The sequence below is a fragment of the Oncorhynchus kisutch genome, linkage group LG6, assembly GCF_002021735.2.
Source record: "Oncorhynchus kisutch isolate 150728-3 linkage group LG6, Okis_V2, whole genome shotgun sequence".
Taxonomy (NCBI): domain Eukaryota; kingdom Metazoa; phylum Chordata; class Actinopteri; order Salmoniformes; family Salmonidae; genus Oncorhynchus; species Oncorhynchus kisutch.
The window spans coordinates 32,510,971-32,535,507 of NC_034179.2; the positions used below are offsets into that span (position 1 = coordinate 32,510,971).

Sequence of the window (24,537 nt, forward strand, 5' to 3'; positions counted from 1 at the left end):
CGATACATGGCCCCATCCATCCTCCCCTCATAACAGAAGATCCCACCACCAAAGGACCAAGCAGTGTGGCCAGGAGGAGCAGGGAGTGGAGGACATCATGGATATGGGAGGAGGTTATGGCAGGGGACAAGAACCTGCCATGGAAGCAGGCGGAGGCAGCGAAGGAGGATCAACGACAACTCCAGGGTTCGTAACCACGACGCAAGCACGAGAGGCAGCCCCCCCCCAAAAAATGGGAGGGGGCACAAGGGGTGGTTGGCAGAGCCAGGTTTCAGACTAGAGCCAACTCCCCGCACTCGCTTTAAAGAGTGTGTGACCGTTCAGGCACCATGTTATGCGGTGATACGCATGGTGTCTCCAGTGCGCATTCACAGCCCGATGCGCTCGGTGCCAGCTCCCCTTTTCTGGGCGAAAATGAGCATCCAGCCAGGACGGGTTGTGCCGGCTCAGCGCTCCTGGTCTGCAGTACGCCTCCTCGGACCAGGATATCCTGCGCCGGCTCTACCAGTGCGCCTTCACAGCCCAGTGCGTCCTGTGCCAGCGTCCCGGACTTGCCGGGCTAAAGTGAGATGATCGTCTACCACGCTGCACCTTGGTCTCCTCATTGAAACGACGAACGTAACAGTAACACAACAAAATGTGGAGTAGCTCACTAAAGTTTATTGCACAATACTGGCCACCTAGTTTATTTCTCCAATCAAATAAAATAGAAAATAGCAAAATAGACACTGCAATAAATATCAAAAAAATATATATAATAGCATCAACACACGTAGACGGATTAATCTCAGTATATTTCTCGTGTTTATATTATGGCCATATACCCACCAATATTTCTTTATGTAATTAAGCTTTTCATCTGTATTTTTCTGTCTATATAATAATATTTAATTTGTACAGCGCATTTCCCACGCTCAGTGCACATGTGAAGCTTGTTGGTACTTGCAAATCAATTAACCCCTGCAGTTTGAGATTATTTCTTCCCTTTTATTTAAGTCATTCAAATGAGATAATTCCAAGAGTCTTAACTATTTTAGATTTTTTTGTCTTGGGCTTCAGGGCTTCCAAAACTTGCTTACACAGGTTTTGGTCAAGATAACTGCTGACAAACACTTCTTGTAGCCATCAATGAGCTTTCTGTACCTTTCCACTGGTAATTTGGCTCACACTTCATCAGAAAACTGCTCTAATTCTTCTATGTTTAAGGGGTGCCCTGTAGCAACTGTTGTTTTTCATAGGTTTTGGATGTGATTTAGATCTGGTTCTCATTCCCCAAAGCCTTTGTAGCGTTAAAATCTTGTTTCCCAGAACCTTTGTTAGTAACATGACTCTTAAAAACCTTTGCACATCTAAGAGTGATCCAGACCACTCGTAGAGCAGCCAAATGCATCATTACATGCTTGTTTCGGAAGGGATACCTCGTCAGTTGTACAACTGAAATGTGTCTTCCACATTTAACCCAACCCTTCTGAGTCAGAGAGGTGCGGGGGGCTGCCAGAATCGACATCCATGTCTTCAGCGCCCGGGGATCAGTTGGTTAACTGCCTTGCTCAGGGGCAGAACAGCAGATTTCTAGCTTGTCAGCTCAGGGATTCGATTCAGCAACCTTTTGGTTACTGGCACCACACTCTAACCACTAGGCTAAATTACAACTGTGAAAACAAGTAGTGATGAAGTCAATCTCTCTTCCATTTAGAGTCATGAGAGATTTACATGCATATTATTAATGTTAGCTCTCCGTGCACATTTAAGGCCAGCCAGGCTGCTCTGTTCTGAGCCAATTGTAATTTTCTGAGGCCCCTACTAAACAGTAGTCCAGGTGCGGCAAAACTAGGGCTGGTAGGACCTGCCTTGTTGATAGTGTTTTTAAAAAGGCAGAACAGTGCTTTATTATTAACAGACTTCTCCTCCATCTTAGCTATTCTTGTATCAACATGTTTTAACCATGACAAATTACAATACAGGGTTACTCCAAGCAGTTTAGTCACCTCAACTGGCTCAATTTCCACATTATTCATTATAAGATTTTATTGAGGTTCAGGGTTAATAAATTATTTGACCCAAATACAATGCTTTTAGTTTTTGAAATATTTAGGACTACTTATTCCTTACCACCCATTCTGAAACTATGACAGCATCCCTGGGGAATTCTTGATTCTACTGTACCTTGAGTGTGTTGGAGAGGCTTCTATTAAAGAACAGCCTCTATGTTCTGTTAGTCAGGCAACTCTTTATCTACAATATAGCAGACTATGATCGATAATGTCAAAAGGAGCACTGAAGTCCAACAAAACAGCTCCCACAATCTTTTTATCGTCACTTTCTCTCAGCCAACCACCTGACGTGCCACCCCCAGGTGGTAAGGGTAGGTAACAACACATCTGCCACGCTGATCCTCAACCCTGGATCCCCTGAGGTGTGCGTGCTCAGTCCCCCTTGTACTCCATGTTCACCCAATACTGCATGGCCAGGCACAACTCCAACACCATCATTAAGTTTGCAGACGACACTGACTGGCCTGATCACTGACAATGACGAGACAGTCTATAGGGAGGTCATAGACCTAGCCGGGTGGTGCCAGAATAACAACCTATTCCTCAACGTAATCAAGACAAAGGAGATGATTGTGGACTACAGGAAAAGGAGAACCGAGCACACCCCCATTCTCATCGACACGGCTTTTGTGGAGCAGGTTGAGAGCTTCAAGTTCCTTGGTGTCCACATCACCAACAAATGATCATGGTCCAAACACACCAAGACAGTCACGAAGAGGGCACGGAAAAGCCTATTCCCACCCCAGGAAACTAAAAAGATTTGGCATAGATCCTGAGATCCTCAAAAGGTTCTACAGTTGCAACCCTCTCTCCCTCAGTAACATTGTTAGATTCTAAGATCTCCACCCGTCTCCGCTACACGTTCCAAAGCCATCTGTCTCCTACAGATAACCATTAACTTCTGATGTTACAAGCATTCTCTATCACCCCTCAGATACTATAGTATTACTTCTGATCTATTATGTCTCTAGTATAGCAATTTTCTAAGTTTCAACCAGAATCAAACAATTTGATTTGAAGTGCCGTGCTTGTTGAATGTCCTTCCCTATAAGCTTGCTGAAATTTGTTTACAGTAGAATAGCATTGTATCTGGTCAAACACAATTTTTTCTAAAAGTTTAGTAAGGGTTGATAAAAGGCTGATTTGTCAGCTATTTGAGCCAGTAAAGGGGGCTTGACTATTCTTGGGTAACATAATTACTTTTGCTTTCCTCCAGGCCTAAAGGCACACACTTTGCTTAGATTGAAGATATGGAAAATAGGAGTGACAATATTGTTCGCTATTATCATTATCAGTCATTTTGGACCTGGGGAGTGTGAAAAGACCCCTGGTGGCATGTCTGGTGGGGTAAGTGTGTGTCAGTGCTGTGTGTAAGTTGACAATGCAAACGATTTGGAATTTCCAACACATTAATGTTTCTTATAAAAACAAAAAGCGATGCAGTCAGTCTTTCTCCAACTCTTAGCCAAGAGAGACTGGCAGGCATATTATTGATATTAGCCCTCTGATTACAATGAAGAGCAAAACGTGTCACTCTGTTCTGGGCCAGCTGCCGCTTAACTAGGTCCTTCTTTGCAGCATTTGACCATATGATTGTGTCAATAATTACAATAATCAAGATAAGATAAAACTAGAGCCTGCAGGACTTGCTTTGTGGAGTAAGGTTGAATATTTTCCTGGTATTTTACAAATGTTCCATCCTGAGAATAAATCACTTTCTACCAGGTAACCCAGTATTCCCCAACAAAACTGGAAGTGTCATTCATAAGCATTTTAAAGTATATAAATATGTCTGGATTTGATTAGAGCTTTGATCAGAATGAAAATTCCAACCTGATGCTACCTGAGCCTGATGAGCCATATATTAAATACGTTTTATGAGCCATACATTAACCACATTTAATGATCCCAAGCCTAAAAAAGCCCAAATGATTTTGCCATTATCCAATACATATATGATATAGGTTAATGCACATTAATTACGACGAAAAACATAAAAGCCCATAGATGTAGTTAGCTATATGCTCTCTTGTGTAAATAAATGAAACTAGCTCCATTAGGCAAATATTTTTTTGTGTGAACTGTATTACTGTTCAGTATTGTATTATACAGTATTATATTACTGTTCAGTATTGTATTATACAGTATTATATGGACTGGAATTACGCACATTCAATCCCTGATAAAGCAGGAGAGAACATGCAATTCTGGTGCAGCACATGCGGTTTACAAGGCTAGCATATTTACATATTTGAATTATAATAGGGCCTATTTGTATTCCACTGTAAGTCACTCTGGATAAGAGGATCTGATAAATTGAGTTGATGGTGAGAGAGAGACTACAAGAGAGTTCTCGCGAGTGCACTGATTTATGCTGCAGCAAATGTAGGCCTACCTGTCACAAGGAAAACGTCACCATGATGAGATAATAGGTTTATATGCATTGTATACTGCACTCCATACTGAGATGGGCTGTCTGTCCCTACCCTGAGCGTTGATTCATCATGCAGAGGCCGTAGAGAAGCCAGATTTAGACATAATTTAACAGTTCCATTTCACACCATGCTATTCATATAAATCATTTATTTAGAATTTACCTGTTTCTCACAGTTATTTATCCCGGGGAAAGGCAGTTGATTTGGGTGGTAAATCCCGGTAATTCTTGGTAACTGTGTTCCCGCCATTTAACACTATTGTGGAGTGTGGTGTCAAAAAAGCAGAGCATATCTTTATCACGGACAGACCCCTCCCCATCTTTACAAACATTGAATCAATATTTTTCTTCACCATGACAGTTGACAATTTAAGGTAACACCAAGTAATTTAGTCTCCTCAACTTGCTCAAAACCCACACCATTCATTACCAGATTCAGCTGTGGTCTAGAATTGAGGTCTAGATTGATTTGTATCAAATACAAGGCTCTTAGTTTTAGAGATGTTCAGGACCAGTTTATTAGTGGATACCCATTCTACAACTGACTGCAACTCTCTGTTTAGGGTTGTAGTGACTTCACTAGCTGTGGTTGCAGATGCATATACGGTTGATTCATCAGCATATATGGACACACAGTCTTTGTTAAAAATGGAAAAGAGTAGATGCCCAAGAGAGCTTCCCTGCAATACACAACACTTAACATGTTTAATATTAGAGAAGCTTCCATTAAAGAAAATCCTTTGTGTTCTATTAGAGAGATACTTTTGGTCATGTAGTGTATGTGGACACCTGCTCGTTGAACATCTTATTCTCAAATCATGGACTTTAATATGGAGTTGGTCCCACCTTCTCTGCACAAACAGCCTCCACTCTTCTGGGAAGGCTTTCCACTAGATGTTGGAACATTGATGTAGGGACTTGCTTCCATTCAGCCACGAGCATTAGTGAGGTCCGTCCGGGCACTGATGTTGGGTGATTAGTCCTGGCTTTTAGTCAGCGTTCCCGATTCATCCCAAAGGTGTTCGATGGGGTTGAGGTCAGGGCTCTGTGTAGGCCAGTCAAGTTCTTCCACACTGATCTTGACATGCCATCTCCATATGAACCTCACTTTGTGCACAGGGGCATTGTCATGCTGAAACAGGAAAGAGCCTTCCCCAAACTGTTGCCACAAAGTTGGAAGCATAGAATTGTCTAGAATGTCTAACACATAGAAATACAACACACAGAACAAAACATAGAAATGAAAAACATAGAATGCCCACCCCAACTCACACCCTGACCAAACCAAAATAGAGACATAAAAAAGGAACTAAGGTCAGGACGTGACACCTATACCATTATTCCTCCTCCACCAAACTTTACACGTTTCCACTGCTCCAGAGTCCAATGGCGGTGAGCTTTACATCACTCCAGCTGACGTTTGGCATTGCACATGGTGATCTTAGGTTTGTGTGTGGCTGCTCGGCTATGGAAACCTATTTCATGAAGCTCCTGACGAACAGTTATTGTGCTGACATTGCTTCCAGAGGCAGTTTTGAACTCGGTAGTGAGTGTTGCAGCCGGGGTCATACGATTTTTACATACTACACACTTCAGCACACGGCGGTCACATTCTATGAGCTTGTGTGGCCTACCACTTCGCGGCTGAGCCGTTGTTGCTCCTGGACATTTCCACTTCACAATAACAGCATTTGCAATTGACCGGGGCAGCTCTAGAAAGGCAGAAATCTGACTAACTGACTTTTTGGAAAGGTGGCATCCTACGACAGTGCCACTTTGAAAGTCACTGAGGTCTTCAGTAAGGCCATTCTAGTAAGGCCATTCTATTAACAATATTTGTCTACGGAGATTGCATTGCTCTGTGCTCGATTTTGTACACCTGTCAGCAGGGTGTACAAAGGGGTGTCCACATACTTTTGTATATATAGCGTAGCTCTGAAACTGCTTTATTGCAGAGGTTGAAGACACATAACACATATGTTTTTTCAACAACATGTTATGGTCAATAATATCAAAGGCTGCGCTGAAATCTAACAGTACAGCTCTCATAATCTTATTATTATCACTTTCTTTCAACCAATCATCAGTCATTTGTGTCAGTGCAGTGTTGAGTGCCCTTATCTACAGTTGAAGTCGGAAGTTTACCTACACTTAGGTTGGTATCATTAAAACTCGTTTTTCAACCACTCCACAAATGTCTTGTTAGCAAACTATGGTTTCGCCAAGTCGGTTAGGACATCTACTTTGTGCATGACACAAGTCATTTTTCCAACAATTGTTTACAGACAGATTGTTTAACTTATAATTCACTTTGTCACAATTTCAGTGGGTCAGAGGTTTACATACACTAAGTTGACTGTGCCTTTAAACAGCTTGGAAAATGTCAGAAAAAAGATGTCATGGCTTTAGAAGTTTCTGATAGGCTCATTCACACCATTTGAGTCAATCGCCAGTGTACCTGTGGATGTATTTCAAGGTCTACCTTCAAACTCAGTGTCTCTTTGCTTGACATCATGGGAGAATCAAAAGAAATCAGCCAAGACCTCAGCAAAAAAATTGTAGACCTCCACAAGTCTGGTTCATCCTTGGGAGCAATTTCCAAACGCCTGAAGGTACCACGTTCATCTGTACAAACAATAGTACGCAAGTATAAACACCAAGGGACCATGCAGCTGTCATACTGCTCTGGAAGGAGATGCGTTCTGTCTCCTAGAGATGAACGTACTTTGGTGCGAAAAGTGCAAATCAATCACAGAACAACAGAAAATGACCTTGCGAAGATGCTGGAGGAAACAGGTACAAAAGTATCAATATCCACAGTAAAAGTCCTATATAAGAGTCCTATATCGACATAACCTGAAAGGCCGCCTAGCAAGGACGAAGCCACTGCTCCAAAACCGCCATAAAAATGCCAGACTACAGTTTGCAACTGCACATGGGGACAAAGATTGTACTTTTTGTACTCTGGTCTGATGAAACAAAAATAGAACTGTTTGGCCATAATGATCATCATTATGTTTGTAGGAAAAAAGGGGTTAAAAAAAGTTCAAGCTTGGTCAAAAATGGCTCTTCCAAATGGACATTGACCCCAAGCATACTTCCAAAATTGTGGCAAAATGGCTTAAGGACAACAAAGTCAAGGTATTGTCGTTGCCATCAAAAAGCCCTGACCTCAATCCCATAGAACATTTGTGGGCAACACTGAAAAAGCATATGAGAGCAAGGAGGCCTACAAACCTGACTCAGGTACACCAGTTCTGTCAGGAGGAATGGGGCAAAATTCACCCAACTTATTGTGGGAAGCTTGTGGATGGCTACCCGAAACGTTTGACCCAAGTAAAACAATTTAAAGGCAATGCTACCAAATAATAATTGAGTGTATGTAAACGTCTGACCCACTGGGAATGTGATGAAAGAAATAAAAGCTGAAATAAATCATTCTCTGTGCTATTATTCTGACATTTCACATTCTTAAAATAAAGTGGTGATTCTAACTGACCTAACACAGGGATTTTTTACTAGGATTAAATGTCAGGAAAACTGAGTTTAAATGTATTTGGCTAAGGTGTATGGAAACTTCCGACTTCAACTGTATATTGTTTAAAGACTGTGCAACCAAGTATTAGGTCTGGGGTGACAATAATTTTGTTTCATTTGTCCATGCCATTTGTCTTTATTTTCTAAATTAAATTGGTAAAATAAATTTGCAATAAGAAAATTGGTTCTGCAATGTTTAAAATCCAGTGAGTGTAGACAATGTTTTTTTCAAATTAAACTTATTTGAGAAGAAACAGGGAATTATTTAAGAAAAGTGCAAGGGGTGCCAATATATTTGGCCGCAACTGTACATGGGGAATGTTCCACAGGTCAATAATCGAGAAAGAGAGGAGGCAAGAATATTTACTTTAGGCCTCAAAAACAATATTTGTCAATTCAAAAAAGATCTATGTGTTTAGAGACAATAACCAAAAATTATCACATTGAATAACAACGTTCCAAGTGGTTTCTAAATGATATATTTTTTAGCTGTGACAACTGACTCCGTGTTACTTTTACCCCCGGCCTCCCCTACCTCACAATGCCCTTGACTAAATATACACTTTCAAGCGACGGGAACCTGCCCAACGCCACTGAACCTGAGATTTGTAAATCTCCTGCTACAAACCCCCATAATGACTGGTTGTTACCTGCTCGTTATTAGAGGTCTGTTTGCCAAACGTTATAGATGTATATTTCCAAAGGGATAGTTAAAGGGGTAATAAGTGAGTAAGGTCCGGGTTCGCTAACCTTGGCTTTGCAGTGGTATGTTAATGCATGTTTTTGGCATCCACTGGAATTTTCTCACCTCAATAAAAAGCCTGCAGTCAAAAAAGAGGGCTCCCCATTATTCTAGGCACTTCCTTTTTCTCACACCACAATTTCTGAGGAATTAATGTCTTAAAAGATGATGGATGTTTTCACCTGTAGACTCAACAATATTTTTGTCATTTTTATGATAGTTTCTTAGTAAGCCTAATAGTTGCTATTCTGTTTATTATATTGTAGCACTGCTCAAGGAATTGGCACATAGGCCTATCCATATATGTGATGTGCATATAATATATGCATTGACGTTTAGTTACTTTTGGATCGTGTCTCTGAATTAAGAGATGTGTGCACATGCAGAAATTAGTATTGATTATTGAATACACCATAAATTTACTTCAGAGTCCACTGATGCCTCTGGCACTATAGAATTCAGATGGCAGCCATTCAACATTCATCTGTAGTGCTCTGTGGAGTGGGAGTGCCGTTAGTAAGGCAATGACTTCTCAGGCCACATCTCCCTTCATATCTGGGCCCATCTCTCTCTCTTGATGTCTGCTGGCACTGACGAATGCTGTCTGTCACAGGCAATGGTGTCATTTCTTGAACCAGATCAGAGATGTGTTGTTGAAGGGGAGGAGGATCCCCCTCCCTTTCTGACTCAGGCAGGCCTCTAGTCTACTGTGTCACTTTTTCCTCTCTAGTGAACGGAGAGAGTGAGCCACATTGCATATGAGACATACATACAGTATACACACTCAGAAAGATCAGTTCAATATCATGTAGTTTTGTCAAGTTTAGTGTTGAGGTGGGGTTGTGTGTGCAGTAGTTGCGTGTTGAGAGAACCTACCAAACTTGAGGGATACTTGTCTCCCAAGACAGAGATCAGGGCCCCATACCATACATACAGTATGTGTACATCAAAGGTCCCTCCAAATATGTTCTGAACAACAAGTGAAAACTTGGAAGGTTACTGATGTGCAACATTGTGAATCATTCTGTCTGAAATTACTGGCAATTACTCATGTTCGGCTGCTGTAATCTCTTTCAGATAGCGCACCGGCCATAAAATCTGCAATGTTGAGTGGAAATAAAGATGGCATCTTCAGCACACACAACTCAACACTGAAAGTGTCATACTCAGGATGTTTGTCAAAATGTTGACTATTGATCATAGAGTTATTTTTAAGAATACTGTACTTGAATATCACTGCTGTGTTCAATGTTTTTTTTCTCCTGGGTAACCAGATCTTTCTGGCATGGCAGAAAACAGTGCTGGAGTCCTCAATGATAAGTGTTATCTCATAAGTATTTGTGGTCACATTGTGTATTAAAGAAAACCTTTAGGGTTGGGCAGGTAGCAGGTAGGCCTAATTAATTAGTCTTCTACATAAAAAAATCTAATAATTTTCAAGACACCTTTCAATACTAAAGATGCCCAACATTTTTGTCTACCTGCTTATTGTTGCATTGCAAGAGCAGAGTCCCCTGGTTGTGTGACTGGTGTCTTTATGACCGTTGGAACAGCATGTATACTCCCCTGCGTATTTATTTGGACAGTGAAGCTAAAACTTTATACTCCAGAATTTTGGATTTGAGATCAAATATTTCGTATGAGGAGATATACAAATTAAAATATATGTTTTGCTTGATATTAATGGCACAAATGTTACTTACTCACTAGCTTAATGCACCATATAATAACACTAGTACTCTATTAAAAGTGTTTAAAGCTGCAATTCTTAATTAATTGTAACATCATCCTCACCACAATTTCAGTAAAAAGCTGAGGGAAGGGGCTGGTGAAATGCAACTACTCTCAAATCCATAGTTTACGCTATGGATGCAAGGACTGACCATCCATGATATCAAAATTATAGTTTTAACCATGTTTACATTTAATTTGTTTCCAAACATGGGAGTAAAACAAGCTTATATTATGGGTTCTGATGGAGTACAACAGTTGAACTAAGCTCATGAGGCATTTATACGTTATATTCTTCAAGAATCAATGGGTACATACCATTCATTTATAAGTCGAAAATGGATGAAGCAACTAAGGATTGTCACTTTAACAGATCTTTAAACAGTAGAGCTATGTCACCATTTGAACATGATCCATTAACCCACTAAACCCCCCAGAAATGTATTCTGTCCACTGTTCCGCAAATGTCCTGCAAAATCATTCCCCTGCATTTGGGCTTTTTAGATGTGGTCAACCTAATTCCACCAGTGGAAACATTGCTTCTGCAACATGTTAACATCATTTTTTCACGTGAGGAGATTAACATTAATTTAACCCACATGTGAACTTGCAATTCCACGTGTGAAATTAGATTTTCAACATGTGAAACTGCAAATTGGATTTTCACATGTGAAAAACAATCACATTTAAAAATCTAATTTGCAGTTTCACATGTGAAAAAAATTCACATGCAAAAATCTAATTTTCACATTTGGAATTGCAAGTTCACATGTGAAAAACAATCCCGTGGAAGTTTTTCACATATGAAACTGCATATGTGATATTCATGTATGATTGTTTTTCACAAATGAAAATACAATCCCACATCTGAAAGTGAGATTTTCACATGTAGTGTTCTCTTCCATGTGAACCTGCACATTTGAATTTCACGTGTACACTTGCAATTCCACATGTGAAAGTGAGAATTTAAGATGTGGAACCGCAACATCTGAGGTGAAAACATGTTATTCTCCCCACTTGTGAAAAACTAGAGTTAACATGTAATACATGTGAAAATATGGTTTCACGTGTGAAATTTAAGCTCGACAGCTTTCACATGTGAAAATGTTATAAGGGGATACAAAACAAAAACAAACCATGATAAATCATGTGATAAGGCATTTACTAGGATCTTCCAAACAGAATCATGTGCTGTGAATTGCTGATTGATTGCTTGGACAAAAAAAGTATATTGTTTTTTTCAGTTTTTCCATGTACAGTATCATGTCATGTCATGTCAATGATACGTTACATAAGCTTTATGATACATAGACAGCTCCTGTAAAACACTCCCATTGTCTGTATGTCTGTCAGCTTATGAATAGAGGATTTTAGCTGAAGACAAACTCCAAAGGCAGAGGTAGCATGCTCATGGTGCATTCCTTGTGAGGACTACTCAGTAATTATGCTGGGTTATAATTAAGTGGTCCATTTGGAGTGTTAGAACCACTGGTCAAGGTTAAGTGTCTGTAGGCTAGTTCCCAGTTCTCTGTTCCCACACAAACCACTGCACCCAATATACAAATGGTATAAAACTGTATAACATCATTTGAAAAGAAGCACCACAGAACACATTCTGCTATTGCTGCAAGTTGTTCAGTTCATGCAGTCATCAGCCTCTTCACACACACCAGAAGAAGGATTAGGAACTTGTTTGTATATCTTTAGCACACCAAGGCAAGTATTTAGCCGACTAACCATGGCAGTTATTGATAATTGCAGCTTTACTTTCCAGGTCACTCCTGTGGAGGTCATGACCTTTTGTTGCCTTTGGCTGTTGACATCGGTGTGACATTACTTAAAAGTGTTGAAGTTCCCATTCAGTGAAGAGATTTCTAGATGAGAAAGTGACTCTTTATTTATGTTTTTCAGTTATATGGGGGAAAAACATTAACCATGATTGTGGCTAAGTGGCCTGCTACTTTTGAGTTCAGTAAATAGAAGCCAGGGTTAAATGATTTAGTTAACCCAAAGATCTACTCAACTTGAGTCTACATTTAGATTTTACTTTCAACTTTTTATTCAACACCCCCAAAAAATTGACAATGGACAAATTGTTATTATTTTTCACAAATGATAACAAAATATGCATTGTCTACTAGTAATTTACTAAAACCTTTAGAAATAATGCCCTCTAGTGGCACCAGGAATGCAAAATGTGGTAATGCTGATGGAGGCTTGTATTGTATTGTATTTTAGGCTATATTATAACGCATAGGTTACATTGCACAACTATAAACACATAAAAAACATGGCAACATGGCATTATAGCTACGGACGACATTGGTTTCCTCGGGCTCTTAAACAAAGGCTCTTACACCAACGGCTACAGGGCAGAGATTGAAAGATTAGACAGATGGTTTGATGAACATCACCTACAACTGAATTTGGAGAAAAAAAACAAAGGAGATGATCCTTGACCCTAAGTCCATTGGGGACCACAGCCCCATAGAGGTACAAGGAGAGAACATTGAGCAGGTGAACTCACACAAATACCTGGGGGTCCACATTGACAGTGGGCTGTGCTGGCGCACCCATATGGAGAATGTGTGCTCACGCATCCGACTGCTCTTGCACTTCCTGTGTCAGCATTGTTTTGATAGGCCCAAATATTGACACTGACCAAGACAGCAGGGAAGATTATATGCATGACACTTTCTTCCTCTTGTCCATGAAATCTTCGAGGAGACCATCATCAGACAGGCCAGACAGGTCATATCGAACCCATCACATGCACTGAACACAGAGTTCCAGCTGATGCCATCGAGGAGGCATTATATGGTGCCACTGCCTTTATGCAATAAACATTTGTTTGTCCCTCTGTCAAGAAAACTGCTTAGCAGCAGGGGAGACAGAGACAGACGAGGGTGACGGCAATGACGGACTGGAGCCTGGCCTATAGTATATCATATATTATAATGCAATCACATATTTCAGGGCTAACTGGCCTTGACATACAAGGTACTACTATAACAAGATGAATTAAGCTTTAATAATGCTCTATGTAGCCATAATGTCATGTTTATGACGTACGGATAGATCGTTACAATGTGGCCAAGATATGGCACCTAATACTGTAGATGCTGCCAGCATCAGGGAACATCATAATAAAGCACAAATGTTAGCTGTGATGTAGTTATAACATTATACAGGTCCATAATGTTCTTTAGACTGCACTTTAATTCATAGGAGCTATGAATATATTTCTTTATGAAAAAATTATACCCTAAAGTACTCGGGGTAAAGTGACTCAAATTGCTTATCCTGTTCTTATGTTCTTATAGTAAAGTGTAACATTTGATCTTTCATTGTATATAGTCTTTATCATACTGTACGACAGAAAGATGTTACAATATAATTTGGGTACATTTACACAAATCTAATCCATATGCATGACATCAACTGTCATTGAACGTTTGTCTTGTGAAAATATCACTGTTTGTGATTCATGTGGAACAAATATTCACGGTTTATATTTATTTCAGAGATCTAGAATTGCTTACAGGTTATGCCTGTGTTGAAAATAACTACACTTCTACCCCTTGAAATGGTGTTACTGTAGCTAGCCAATGAGATAGCTCAATTTGCTGATGGTGAACCAAATGCATGCTGGTCCCTTTAAATGGGTGAGAGTGAACAGTGATCCGAATCAGTCAGCTGCACTGTCGGCCATGTGTCCCTGCGTCCTCCTCCCCTCTCATTCAGCTGTTTCCAAACGACAACACCTCCCCCTCCCTCTTAAACCCTGCTCCTGCTCCTGCTCCCGCTCTGCTCTGCTCCGAGTGCAGTCATTTCTAGTGCAGAGACATGTCCCTGGTGACACTGAAGGATGACGCAGGCTCTCTCTCTCTCTCTTTCTCTCTTTCTTTTTCCTTTCTCTCTCTCCTTCTTTCCCAATAGCTCTATATCTCTCTCCTTGTTCTCCCTCTCTCACTCCTCCCTTTCTCCTTGCTCTCTCTCTCGCTCTCTCTCCTCACTCTCTCTTCCTCCCTCTCCCTCTTCCCCGGCACTGCAGTGCTGGTTGTGATTGCACACACACGCGCACACACACACGCCACACACCACACACACACACGCTCTCACACAGCAGAGTGTAGCTGAGAGACAGGGACTGCAGCAGCATGCACCAGCCGCGTCTGATCTGTGTGGTGACATGAGGAAGAAGAACTGGGAAGAGGATATAGCGTAGCAGCGTCTTACACAACCCAACCCCCATGCGTACGGTAGCTACGTCTCTGCTCTGCAGCAGTGGCAACGGTGCATTTCAAGAGCGGACAGCTTATGTTATCTTCCCCCTCTGACTGCACTGCCTCTGCATCCATCCCATTCACTCTGTTCCTCCCACTCCACCTCTTCCTCATCCTCCCAACAACGGCATCATTAGGCAGGACTACAGACCGTCCGGGATCACCAACGGCAATCACTGGATGCTCAGGTTTGCCCTCTCTGAAGGAGTCGTGGTGGAGATGCTAAATCATCATTACCTCCATTAACAACCGGATTCTATTCTAGCTCAGGAGACAAGGAGAAGAAAAACCACCCCAAACAACGAAAAAGGAGTCTTAGATGTTTGTGACGATCTTTGTCGGCGCTGTTGGGTAGTTGATTCGTTTCTTATATTTGCTTGATTGTTTTTATCTTCTCTGAGACTGGCTAGCAGGCACTGCAGCACCAGGAAGGACTGCAGGAGCCGTGAAGGGTAGGGCATGAGGACCCAGGGGCGAGCCAGCGGAAGGGCTTGAGCTACCATTGCTGCTGCCCCTGCTGCTGCTGAGGTGCTTATCTTGATTTTTTTTCTCCAGAAAGGGCGGCTGGTTGGGGTGGGTTGTGACAGTGCAGGTACTCAGGACCCTGCAGAGCGGAGTGGGTGGCTCTGGCATAGAGGAGCCAGGCAGGGAGGCAGGACGTCCTGTGGGAAAGGAGGAGAGAAGAGAAGAAGAAGGGCTGGCTCAGGCTCGGGCCCCTGATGGTGGCTATTTTTATCTCCCCTAGCTGAGTGATTGGGGACAGCCGGTAAAGGGAAAGATGCTTATGGGTGCGGGACGAGACACGGCGCGGGATGAGGCCCAGAAGCTTCACCGGAAATGGCTGAAGCACCAGGCCTTCATGACCGAGCTGGCCCGCAACAAAGAATGGCTGGCCAAGATAGAGCAGGTGAGTGGAGAAGGGAGGGGAGAGGATAGTGGGAGGAGGTCAGAGAGGGCAGGTGAATGGAAGGTGCTGGGGGAGGGTGGTGTGAGCACATGATTGAGAGAGGGTAGTGGGTGTGTGCGTGGGGGGGTAGCAGTGTGTGTGTGTGTATGTGCGTGTAAAAGGGAATAAGACACATCGGTGGATGGGGTGTTGGGAGGGGGGGGCTGTGTCATTACTCCATTTTGATTACTTAGCCATGAGTAAACTATAAGCAAATTTTGTTATATGCTTCTACTAAGGACATCCAGAATTTCAAGTTCAAGGTTAGAAATGTGAAAGCCGTATTGTTTGTCTGCATGAATGGTGCAGTAAATCATAAGAAAGGTATTTTTCCATTGCCTTTTCAGCTACGTACTAACATTGGATTCTATTTGCGCAGTGTTTCCTCCTCAAAATATTTCTTATTAAGAATTGGATGAAACCTGTGAACAACTTGACAGCAAGTGGGCAATCTCTCAAACCTGTGTGATACTGCCAACATTCATGGCCTTGTTTTATGAATATACCGCCCAGTCTTTATTAATAGCATAGTTCTGTACAATAGGAAATTGTTTGTATGGTAACTAGATAGGCCTACAGCAAAAACATTTATTTAACCTTTACTTAACTAGGCAAGTCAGTTAAGATCAAATTCTTATTCACAATGACGGCCTACCCCGGCCAAACTCTAACCCGGATGACACTGGACCAATTGTGCAACGCCCTATGGGACTCCCAATGCCAGCATCCCAGTTCTCCACTGCTGTCAACAGTGAATAGAACCCATACCTGTGTCGTGTTCAGTAGAGAGAACATTTTTCGAAACAGGAAGAAACTGGGAGGTACTAGCTGAACTTGTCCAATAAGGACAAGCGTACTTGAACCACACTGCTGCAGAGAGGCCTGGTGGGAGGCTCATGTGGGTGCTCCATGTTTGAATCAGTTGATTTAACCCAGAATTCCAAAATGACCCCTAGCCCCTACACCTAAGGCACTCCTGTGGAACTGGAGGATGGTATAGGTGTAAGTAATATGACACAAATTCCACACAGCCAATCAGAAGGCCTGGTGAAGCAATTGCCATACCCAATCCTTTCAGATCTACAAGGGTTAAGAGTCCATTTAGAATAAATGGACCCATTCCAGGAAATGGTCTGTGTGGTTTGTAAAAGTTTTTAGTGCAAGTTATTTGATTGAGGGCTAGGCAATACTGTGAGAATTAGCTTATCTAGCCCACATACCCTTTTGAATGCTTTCTTGACCACTGTTGCGTCAATTTATTGAGGCCCATCAAGAGAGAAATACAATAGATTGGATGTGAAAACAGCACTTGATCAACATGCTATGTAGGATCTAGCTAACTAATTATTGTGGATAACACCATTTTAAAAGCTCTATGAGTTAGTTAGATGTCTTGACGTTAAACATGAAATGTCCTGAGATTTTTTGCAAGAACTTGATTTAACCTCAGTTGGCGTACATTTTAAGATTGATATTTAACGGATTTCAATGCATTCTGGTAAATCTGTTTTGTTATTGTAGAGGTGTACTGAAATAATTTATTCATCAAGCAGAGTATTTATCTTTTCACTTCCAAAATTACATTGAATGCTATGGCATGATAAACTCGATCATCTCTAATTTACTAAAAGGATTCTGTTGCTATATATCCAAATGCAGAAGTTATTGATCACACATTTCATTTAAATCAAAATGATTTACCACTGAGATGTTAATATGATGTAGCAGAGGTTAAACGTGAAGTGGTGAATGAATGATTGAGACTGAGAGCCCCTCGCCATACCATATGTATCAGAATGCTCACATGGCCATCTTGCTTGTCCATGCATGAAATGTGTCATGCAGTGTACCATGCAAGAGTCGGCCCCCCTTCATGAGCCTGATGCTGCTCAAGATTCTGTCCTGCAGCCAAAGGCAAAAGGGCTTTGTAGAGGATCCAGGTTTGACGCCCTTTTCATAAGCACGTCTTTGTTTATTCTAGATGTGGCTGTAAAATTAAATTGGATTATATTATAATAGGTGCAGTGAAATAACTGATCAATCCAAAGGGGAATAAAAGTAGTCAGAGGAGATGTCCTTAGTTGGAGCTGCAGTACCAAACAGTTCGTCTCCATCCGTCCAACACTGACAAATCTTTGGAAAGGCCAGGGACATGTTCACTTGGACATAACGTTCTACAGAACAGGCATGCCTCTCTGTCTTGAAGAGTAGGGATTGGAGCTGGTTCTTAAATGGTTGATTTTTGGGAGTGAGGATGTACTCGGTGCTGGTGTGTCTGTTTGTAGAGTAGCTATAATATGTACATGCATAAAAAATCCCTTTCATATTCAGTATTGGATGTTAGTGACATACATTTCATACCTGTGTAAGATTTACTATCTTGGATGAAAGCATCTTACAATTAAGTATGCATTGTTTGTTATTTACATACATCTACAAATGGCTGTGAAACGTCTACTAGTGGCACAGAGATGCCCTAACTCTAGAACAACAGCTCTGGTCAAAGTGAAAATGGAGTGAAAAAGGATACCAGCTCTGCTTCGGAATCGTCAGGCTATTCGTTTAACCTCTCATGCCAGACACCAGATAGATACAGTACATCGAATGAGTGGACATGGAGTGCAGAAGATGGCTGCTCTGTCTGTGGTGAATGCATCCACAAGCTGACTAGCGGGGTTTCTCAAGGGCTCTGTCTCTGATAGCCCCCACACAGAGTGTTACAGAGACCCCCATGTCTCGCTACTCACTAACATCACTTAATCGGCCCCCACCTCTCCTTCTTCCTCTCCCTCTCTCGTTACCTGGGAGACTGGGGAGAAAAGATTACGCTGCGACCTGGTGCGATTAGAAAACTCTGTGTCCTTTTGGAAGGGTTACCGCCCCAGCCCCATGCCTCTGCTCTCCCACTGTACTTACTCAGCAGATGGGCCCGAGCCCCAGCTTGGAGCTCTGAGCTGGGGCTGGGCATGAGCTCGGAGCTCTGATCTGAGTCTTAGGACTGAGCTCGGACCTCTGAACTGGAGCTCTCTCTGTGGAGGCCTCTTCAGTCCCCTGGGGACGCTTGTCTGTAGCAAAGAGAGGACTCTGGGTTTTTACTTAAGGCTGACCTTGTGGCAATGCTTTGCCAATGGCTCAGGGGTCAAACGCTGTGTAAACATAGAGACAACACAAAAATACCTATCCATTTTACACTGTTTAACATAAGCAGACGACAGGATCTCATGTCCGTTGATTTGGTCTGGTGTAGCTATTTTTAAAATATTGGTTTCTGAGTCTGAATTTTAGTCATGGTGTTGTTTTGGTTTCTCAGAGTAGTAGCTAGAATCTATCTACACACCAGTGGAGGCTGCTGAGGGGAGAATGGCTCATAATACTGTCTGGAATGGAGTATAATGGATGGAATGGAGTGAATGGAATGGTATCAAACACATGAAAACTATGTCTTTGATACCATTCCATTTCCTCCATTCCAGCCATTATTATGAGCCGTTCTCCCCTCAGCAGCCTCCACTGCTACACACCCACTTGAGAAGCCATGTAGAGTGATTCCTCACGAAACCCAGACAAAAGAAGACCACGATTTTGGGGATTTTCACAAAATGGAACCATAGAATAGTCCATTAAATAAAGGATTGTTGACAAATATTTGACATTTGTATCTCAAAGCATAATTGAGAAATAATTTATTAAAGTTGCCATATTAATTATGTTTTGGCCTTACCCAGGCCTCCTTTAATACTCTATAGTGTTTCATCTGTAGGTGCTACAAAGCAAACATTAGTGTCATATCCCACAGGGCACAGACATCAGTTCAATGTCTAGTTTTCAATGTCTAGTTTTGATTTACATTTGGTTGAGTTGTCAACTAATGTGACTAATTGCTCTGTAATATGAGTAGTATTTGGATTTCAAAAAGTTATTTTTTTACATTACAATTATTGGCACCCCTGTTTTCAATACTTTGTGCACCCTCCCCTTGCAAGGATAACGGCACTGAGCCCTTTTCTACAATGTTTTATTAGATTGGAGAACACAATTGGAGAATTCTTAGACCATTCCTCCATACAGAATCTTTCCAGATCCTTGATATCCTTCGTTTACCCTTATGGACCCCTCTTCATTTCAAACCACAGGTTTTCAATGGGGTTCAAGTTCGTAGACTGAAATGGTCATTGCAAAATGTTGATTTTGTGGTCAATTATCAATTTTTTGGTGGATTTTGATGTGTGTTTGGGGTTATTGTCTTTGTCTTGCTGGAAGATCCACCTGTGGACAAGCTTCAGCCTCCTGGCAGAGCCAACCAGATTTTTGGCTAAAATGTCCTAGTTACTATGTACTTGGTCGAGTTCATTATGCCGTTGACCTTAACAAGGGCTCCAGGACCAGCAGCCCCATACATCAAAGATCCACCACCATATTTTACAGTAGGTATGATGTTCTTTTCTGTATATGCATCCTTCGTTTGATACATACCTGCCACTGCTGTGTGGCTAAAACCTCTACATTTGTCTAATATGACCATAGCGCCTGTTTCCAATCCAGATGTCAATGCTGTTTAGCAAACTCCCAGTGTTAACATTTGTTGGTCACTCTTAATAAATAAAAAATTCTGGCAACCCTTACAAAGAGCATATTAACATGGAGGTGGCATCGAATTGTAAATTAAGGGATTTGGTGACCCCGAGATGGGACCGAGTATTGCAATTCTCCAACTTTGGCCCTTGGGTTTTGCTTTGCCTCCAGAACCGTGGGGACAAGATACACATGCATCCTCTATCAGGAACGTTTATGTCTGTTCCAGTTGGTTTACACTTCTTAAATTGATTTAAGTGAAACAGGAAGCCTTGTAAAGCCACAATTCAATGTCTTAAGTTAATGCAGATTTCGTTTTGTTTGATTTCATTTATAATAATGTTTAGGGTGGCCAATCATTTGGACACCTCTCTTTTTGAGAACAAAAGTATTACTTATTAAAGAAAATGTCTTTATATGAGCAATTTATATGAGCAACTATTAGTGTAAAATAATATATAATGGTTTTTTTTAGCATACAATATTGCTTAGTATTTGTGTTATTTGTTTATACATTATTTTTTGCTAATCTTTATCAATCGTGCCTCATACACATGGTGTATGTGTGTATGTACTGTAGGAATGTATTGATCCCATGTCTAATGTATTCCCCTGACATCTCTTCCTCACTCTCCTCTCATATCTCCCTCTCCTCCTTTTTCTATCTTTCTGTCTTTCTCATTTCTCTCTCCTCTCCATTTCCTCTCCCCTCACACTGATGTCTCTTCTTCCTTCTCTCTCCCTGTGTGTCAGTGAAGACGAGGGAGAGGGGAGAGAAAGAGACCTAGACTGCTTTCTGCCGGCTCTGCATTATGAGAGGAGGAGAGAGAGGCAGAGAAAAAGAGAGAGGGAGAGAGAGTGAGGGAGAGAGAGAGAGAAAAAGAGAGAGAGAGAGAGCGCTAGCAGCAGTTAAGCAGAGAGACTGTGCCAAGAGGATAAATGCAGCACTGCATTATGAAAGCCACAGGATAGGCCCAGCTTGCTCTGAGAAACCTATAGGAGAGAGCTATACAGGAAAGAAGATGAGAGAGAGAGAGAGAGAGAGAGAGCACCAAGAGACCAAGATTTACAGGATGAAATATGTTGTATTCTGGGTTACTATGCATTTCCCTGCAATAGTCCAGTAGATAGCAACACCAGTTATTATCATTTAGTAAGGTATTCATAACAAAGGACCAATTTGATCCAAGGTTTTCTTCAAACGGGGTTGACTTGAAAACAAACATTGCACTAGGCAGGTCTCTTATTAGACTTTTGGTTTTGAAGGTCTGCTACGTGTGTACAATACAGGACTTTATCAGTTTCACTGCACATTTTCCCTTTGCTTCCTTATGGCTGACTGACATTCAGTGGTCCTTGATAGAGATGACGAGGAAACGTCTGATATGAACGCTTGTCATAGGAAACACCTCCTGTTCCTCTCAGTCGGAGCATGGGAGGAGACTTTGCATGCGGATTCTATTTCAGGAGACTTGGAGTGGAGCCACAGAGAGAGCTCCATCAACAAACACACACACACACACACACACACACACACACACACACACATACATACATACATACATACATACATACATACATACATACATACATACATACATACATACATACATACATACATACATACACAGAGAGAGCTCCATCAACAAACACACACATACACACACACACACACACACACACACACACACACACACACACACACACACACACACACACACACACACACACACACACACACACACACACACATACATACATACATACATACATACATACATACATACATACATACATACATACATACATACATACATACATACATACATACATACATACATACATACATACATACATACATACATACATACATACATACATACATACACAGAGAAAGATCCATCAACAAACACACACACACACACACACACACACACACACACACACACACACACACACACACACACACATACACACATACATACATACATACATACATACATACATACATACATACATACATACATACATACACAGAGAGAGAAGGAAAACGTCACAAGCTTTGATCTCTCTCTCCACATCTACACTCCCCTACGTATTTATTTGGAAAGTGAAGCTAAGATGTTTAATATGGCTCTATACCACCATTGTGGATTTAAAATCAAGTGTTTTATATGGGGCAACAGTACAGAATGCCACCCCTTATTTGAGGGTATTTTCATATATATCTCTGTTATACCATTTAGAAATTAAAGCGCTTTATGTATCCAATCCAAGATATAGGCGTCCTTCCTAATTCAGTTGACGGAGCAGAAGGACACCGCTCAGGGATTTCACCGACTTTAAAACAGTTACAGACAATAATGATGAGTGAGAATGTTACAGAGGCATAAATATCATACCCCCCCAAAACAAATGCTAAACGCTCCCCTTATTGGTAATGGTGAGAGGTGAATGTTTTGGGGGCATGATCTTTGCGCATCTGTAACTTTCTCACTCATCGTTATTCCAGATTCATTCATGATTATCACGTTTGCATCCACATTAGAAGTATTAAGAAATATGTTATATTCTTGTTTACAATAAAAGTGACTCAAAAATGACACAATACATTATTTACCATTCAGTTCTATTGGGCAGAACATAATCCAAAACACAACCAAAACCATCTGTACCATGTATCCAAAAGGTTTGCAGTGTCACAAGCTTTGTAGTCATTGCGTGCTAGGAATATGGGACCAAATACGACACTTTAACTAAATGTAATACACTATAAGTGAATTTGTCCAAATACTTATGGCAACTTCAAATGGGGAGACTAGATACATAAAGTGTCCAAACAGTAAACAGATACACTACATGACCAAAAGTATGTGGACGCCTGTTCTGTGAACATCTCATTCCAAAATCATGGGCATTAATATGGAGTGGTCCACCCTTTGCTGCCTCCACTCTTCTGTGAAGGCTTTCCACTAGATGTTGGAACATTGCTGCGGGGACTTGCTTCCATTCAGCCACAAGAGCGTTAGTGAAGTCGGGCACTGATGTTGGGCGATTAGGCCTGGCTTGCAGTCTGCATTCCAATTTATCCCAAAGGTGTTCAAGTTCTTTCACACTGACAAACCATTTCTGTATGGACCTCGCTTTGTGCACAGGGGAATTGTCATGCTGAAACAGGAAAGGACCTTCCCCAAACTGTTACCACAAAGTTGGTAACAAAGTCTCCTGGCATCCGCCAAACCAGATTCATCCATCGGACTGCCAGATGGTGAAGTATGATTCATCACTCCAGAGACAGCGTTTCCACTGCACCAGAGTCCAATGGTGGCGAGCTTTACACCACTCCAGCCGATGCTTGGCGTTGTGCATGGTGATCTTAGGCTTGTGTGCGGCCATTCCATGATGCTCCCGACAAACCATTATTGTGCTGATGTTGCTACCATAGGCAGTTTGGAACTCAGTTGTCAGTGTTGCAACCGAGGACAGCTGATTTTTACAATCCACGTGCTTCAGCACTCGGCGGTCCCGTTCTGTGAGCTTGTGTGGCCTACCACTTCACGGATGAGCTGTTGTTGCGCTGAGACTGGACATTTCCACTTCACAATAACAGCACTTACAGTTGACCGGGGCAGCTCTAGCAGGGAAGAAATTTGACGAACTGACTTGTTGGAAAGGTGGCGTCCTATGACGGTGCCACGTTGAATGTCACTGTAATTAAGGCCATTCTACTGCCAAAGTTTGTCTATGGCGATTGCATGACTATGTGCTCAATTTTACACACCTGTCAGCAGCGGGTGTGGCTGAAATAGCCAAATCTACTACTTTGAAGGGGTGTCCACATACTTTTGTATACATAGTGTATATATGGAAATACCCTCAAATAACAGGTGACATGTTTACTGTCGCTTCATACTAAACATTTGATCTCAAATCTAAAATGCTGGAGCAAAGAGCAAAATTAAAGTTCTAGCTTCCACTGTCCAAATAAAAACACCTTTTGACATTTATTGGGCCATTGTGGCCTTGCTCATGTGTTGACTTAGATTCAGGGACCAAGATTATGAATTAACCACACATTTGTTATAGCCCAGAGATTGAACAAAAGATGTGACATTTGGGGTTGTCTTGATGTTTTTGACCAGACATAACATCGGTTGTTCATTCAAAAGGTATTTGTCTTCTTTTTCCTAAACAACCTTTTAGTTAGGGTCATGACCTTTAAACTAGTGGTGATC

At 41.5% G+C, this 24,537-nt stretch overlaps 1 protein-coding gene across 1 annotated transcript in view; it reads left to right on the forward strand.

Annotated features, from left to right (window-relative positions):
* The first annotated feature begins 14,580 nt into the window (after positions 1-14,580).
* LOC109892122 (spectrin beta chain, non-erythrocytic 4) overlaps positions 14,581-24,537 on the forward strand; it is a 30,034-nt gene continuing 20,077 nt past the window's right edge. The window contains exon 1 of the mRNA XM_020484544.2: positions 14,581-15,691. Coding sequence (XP_020340133.2) covers positions 15,563-15,691 — 129 coding nt within the window. The 5' untranslated portion in view covers positions 14,581-15,562. The remainder of the gene's footprint in view (positions 15,692-24,537) is intronic.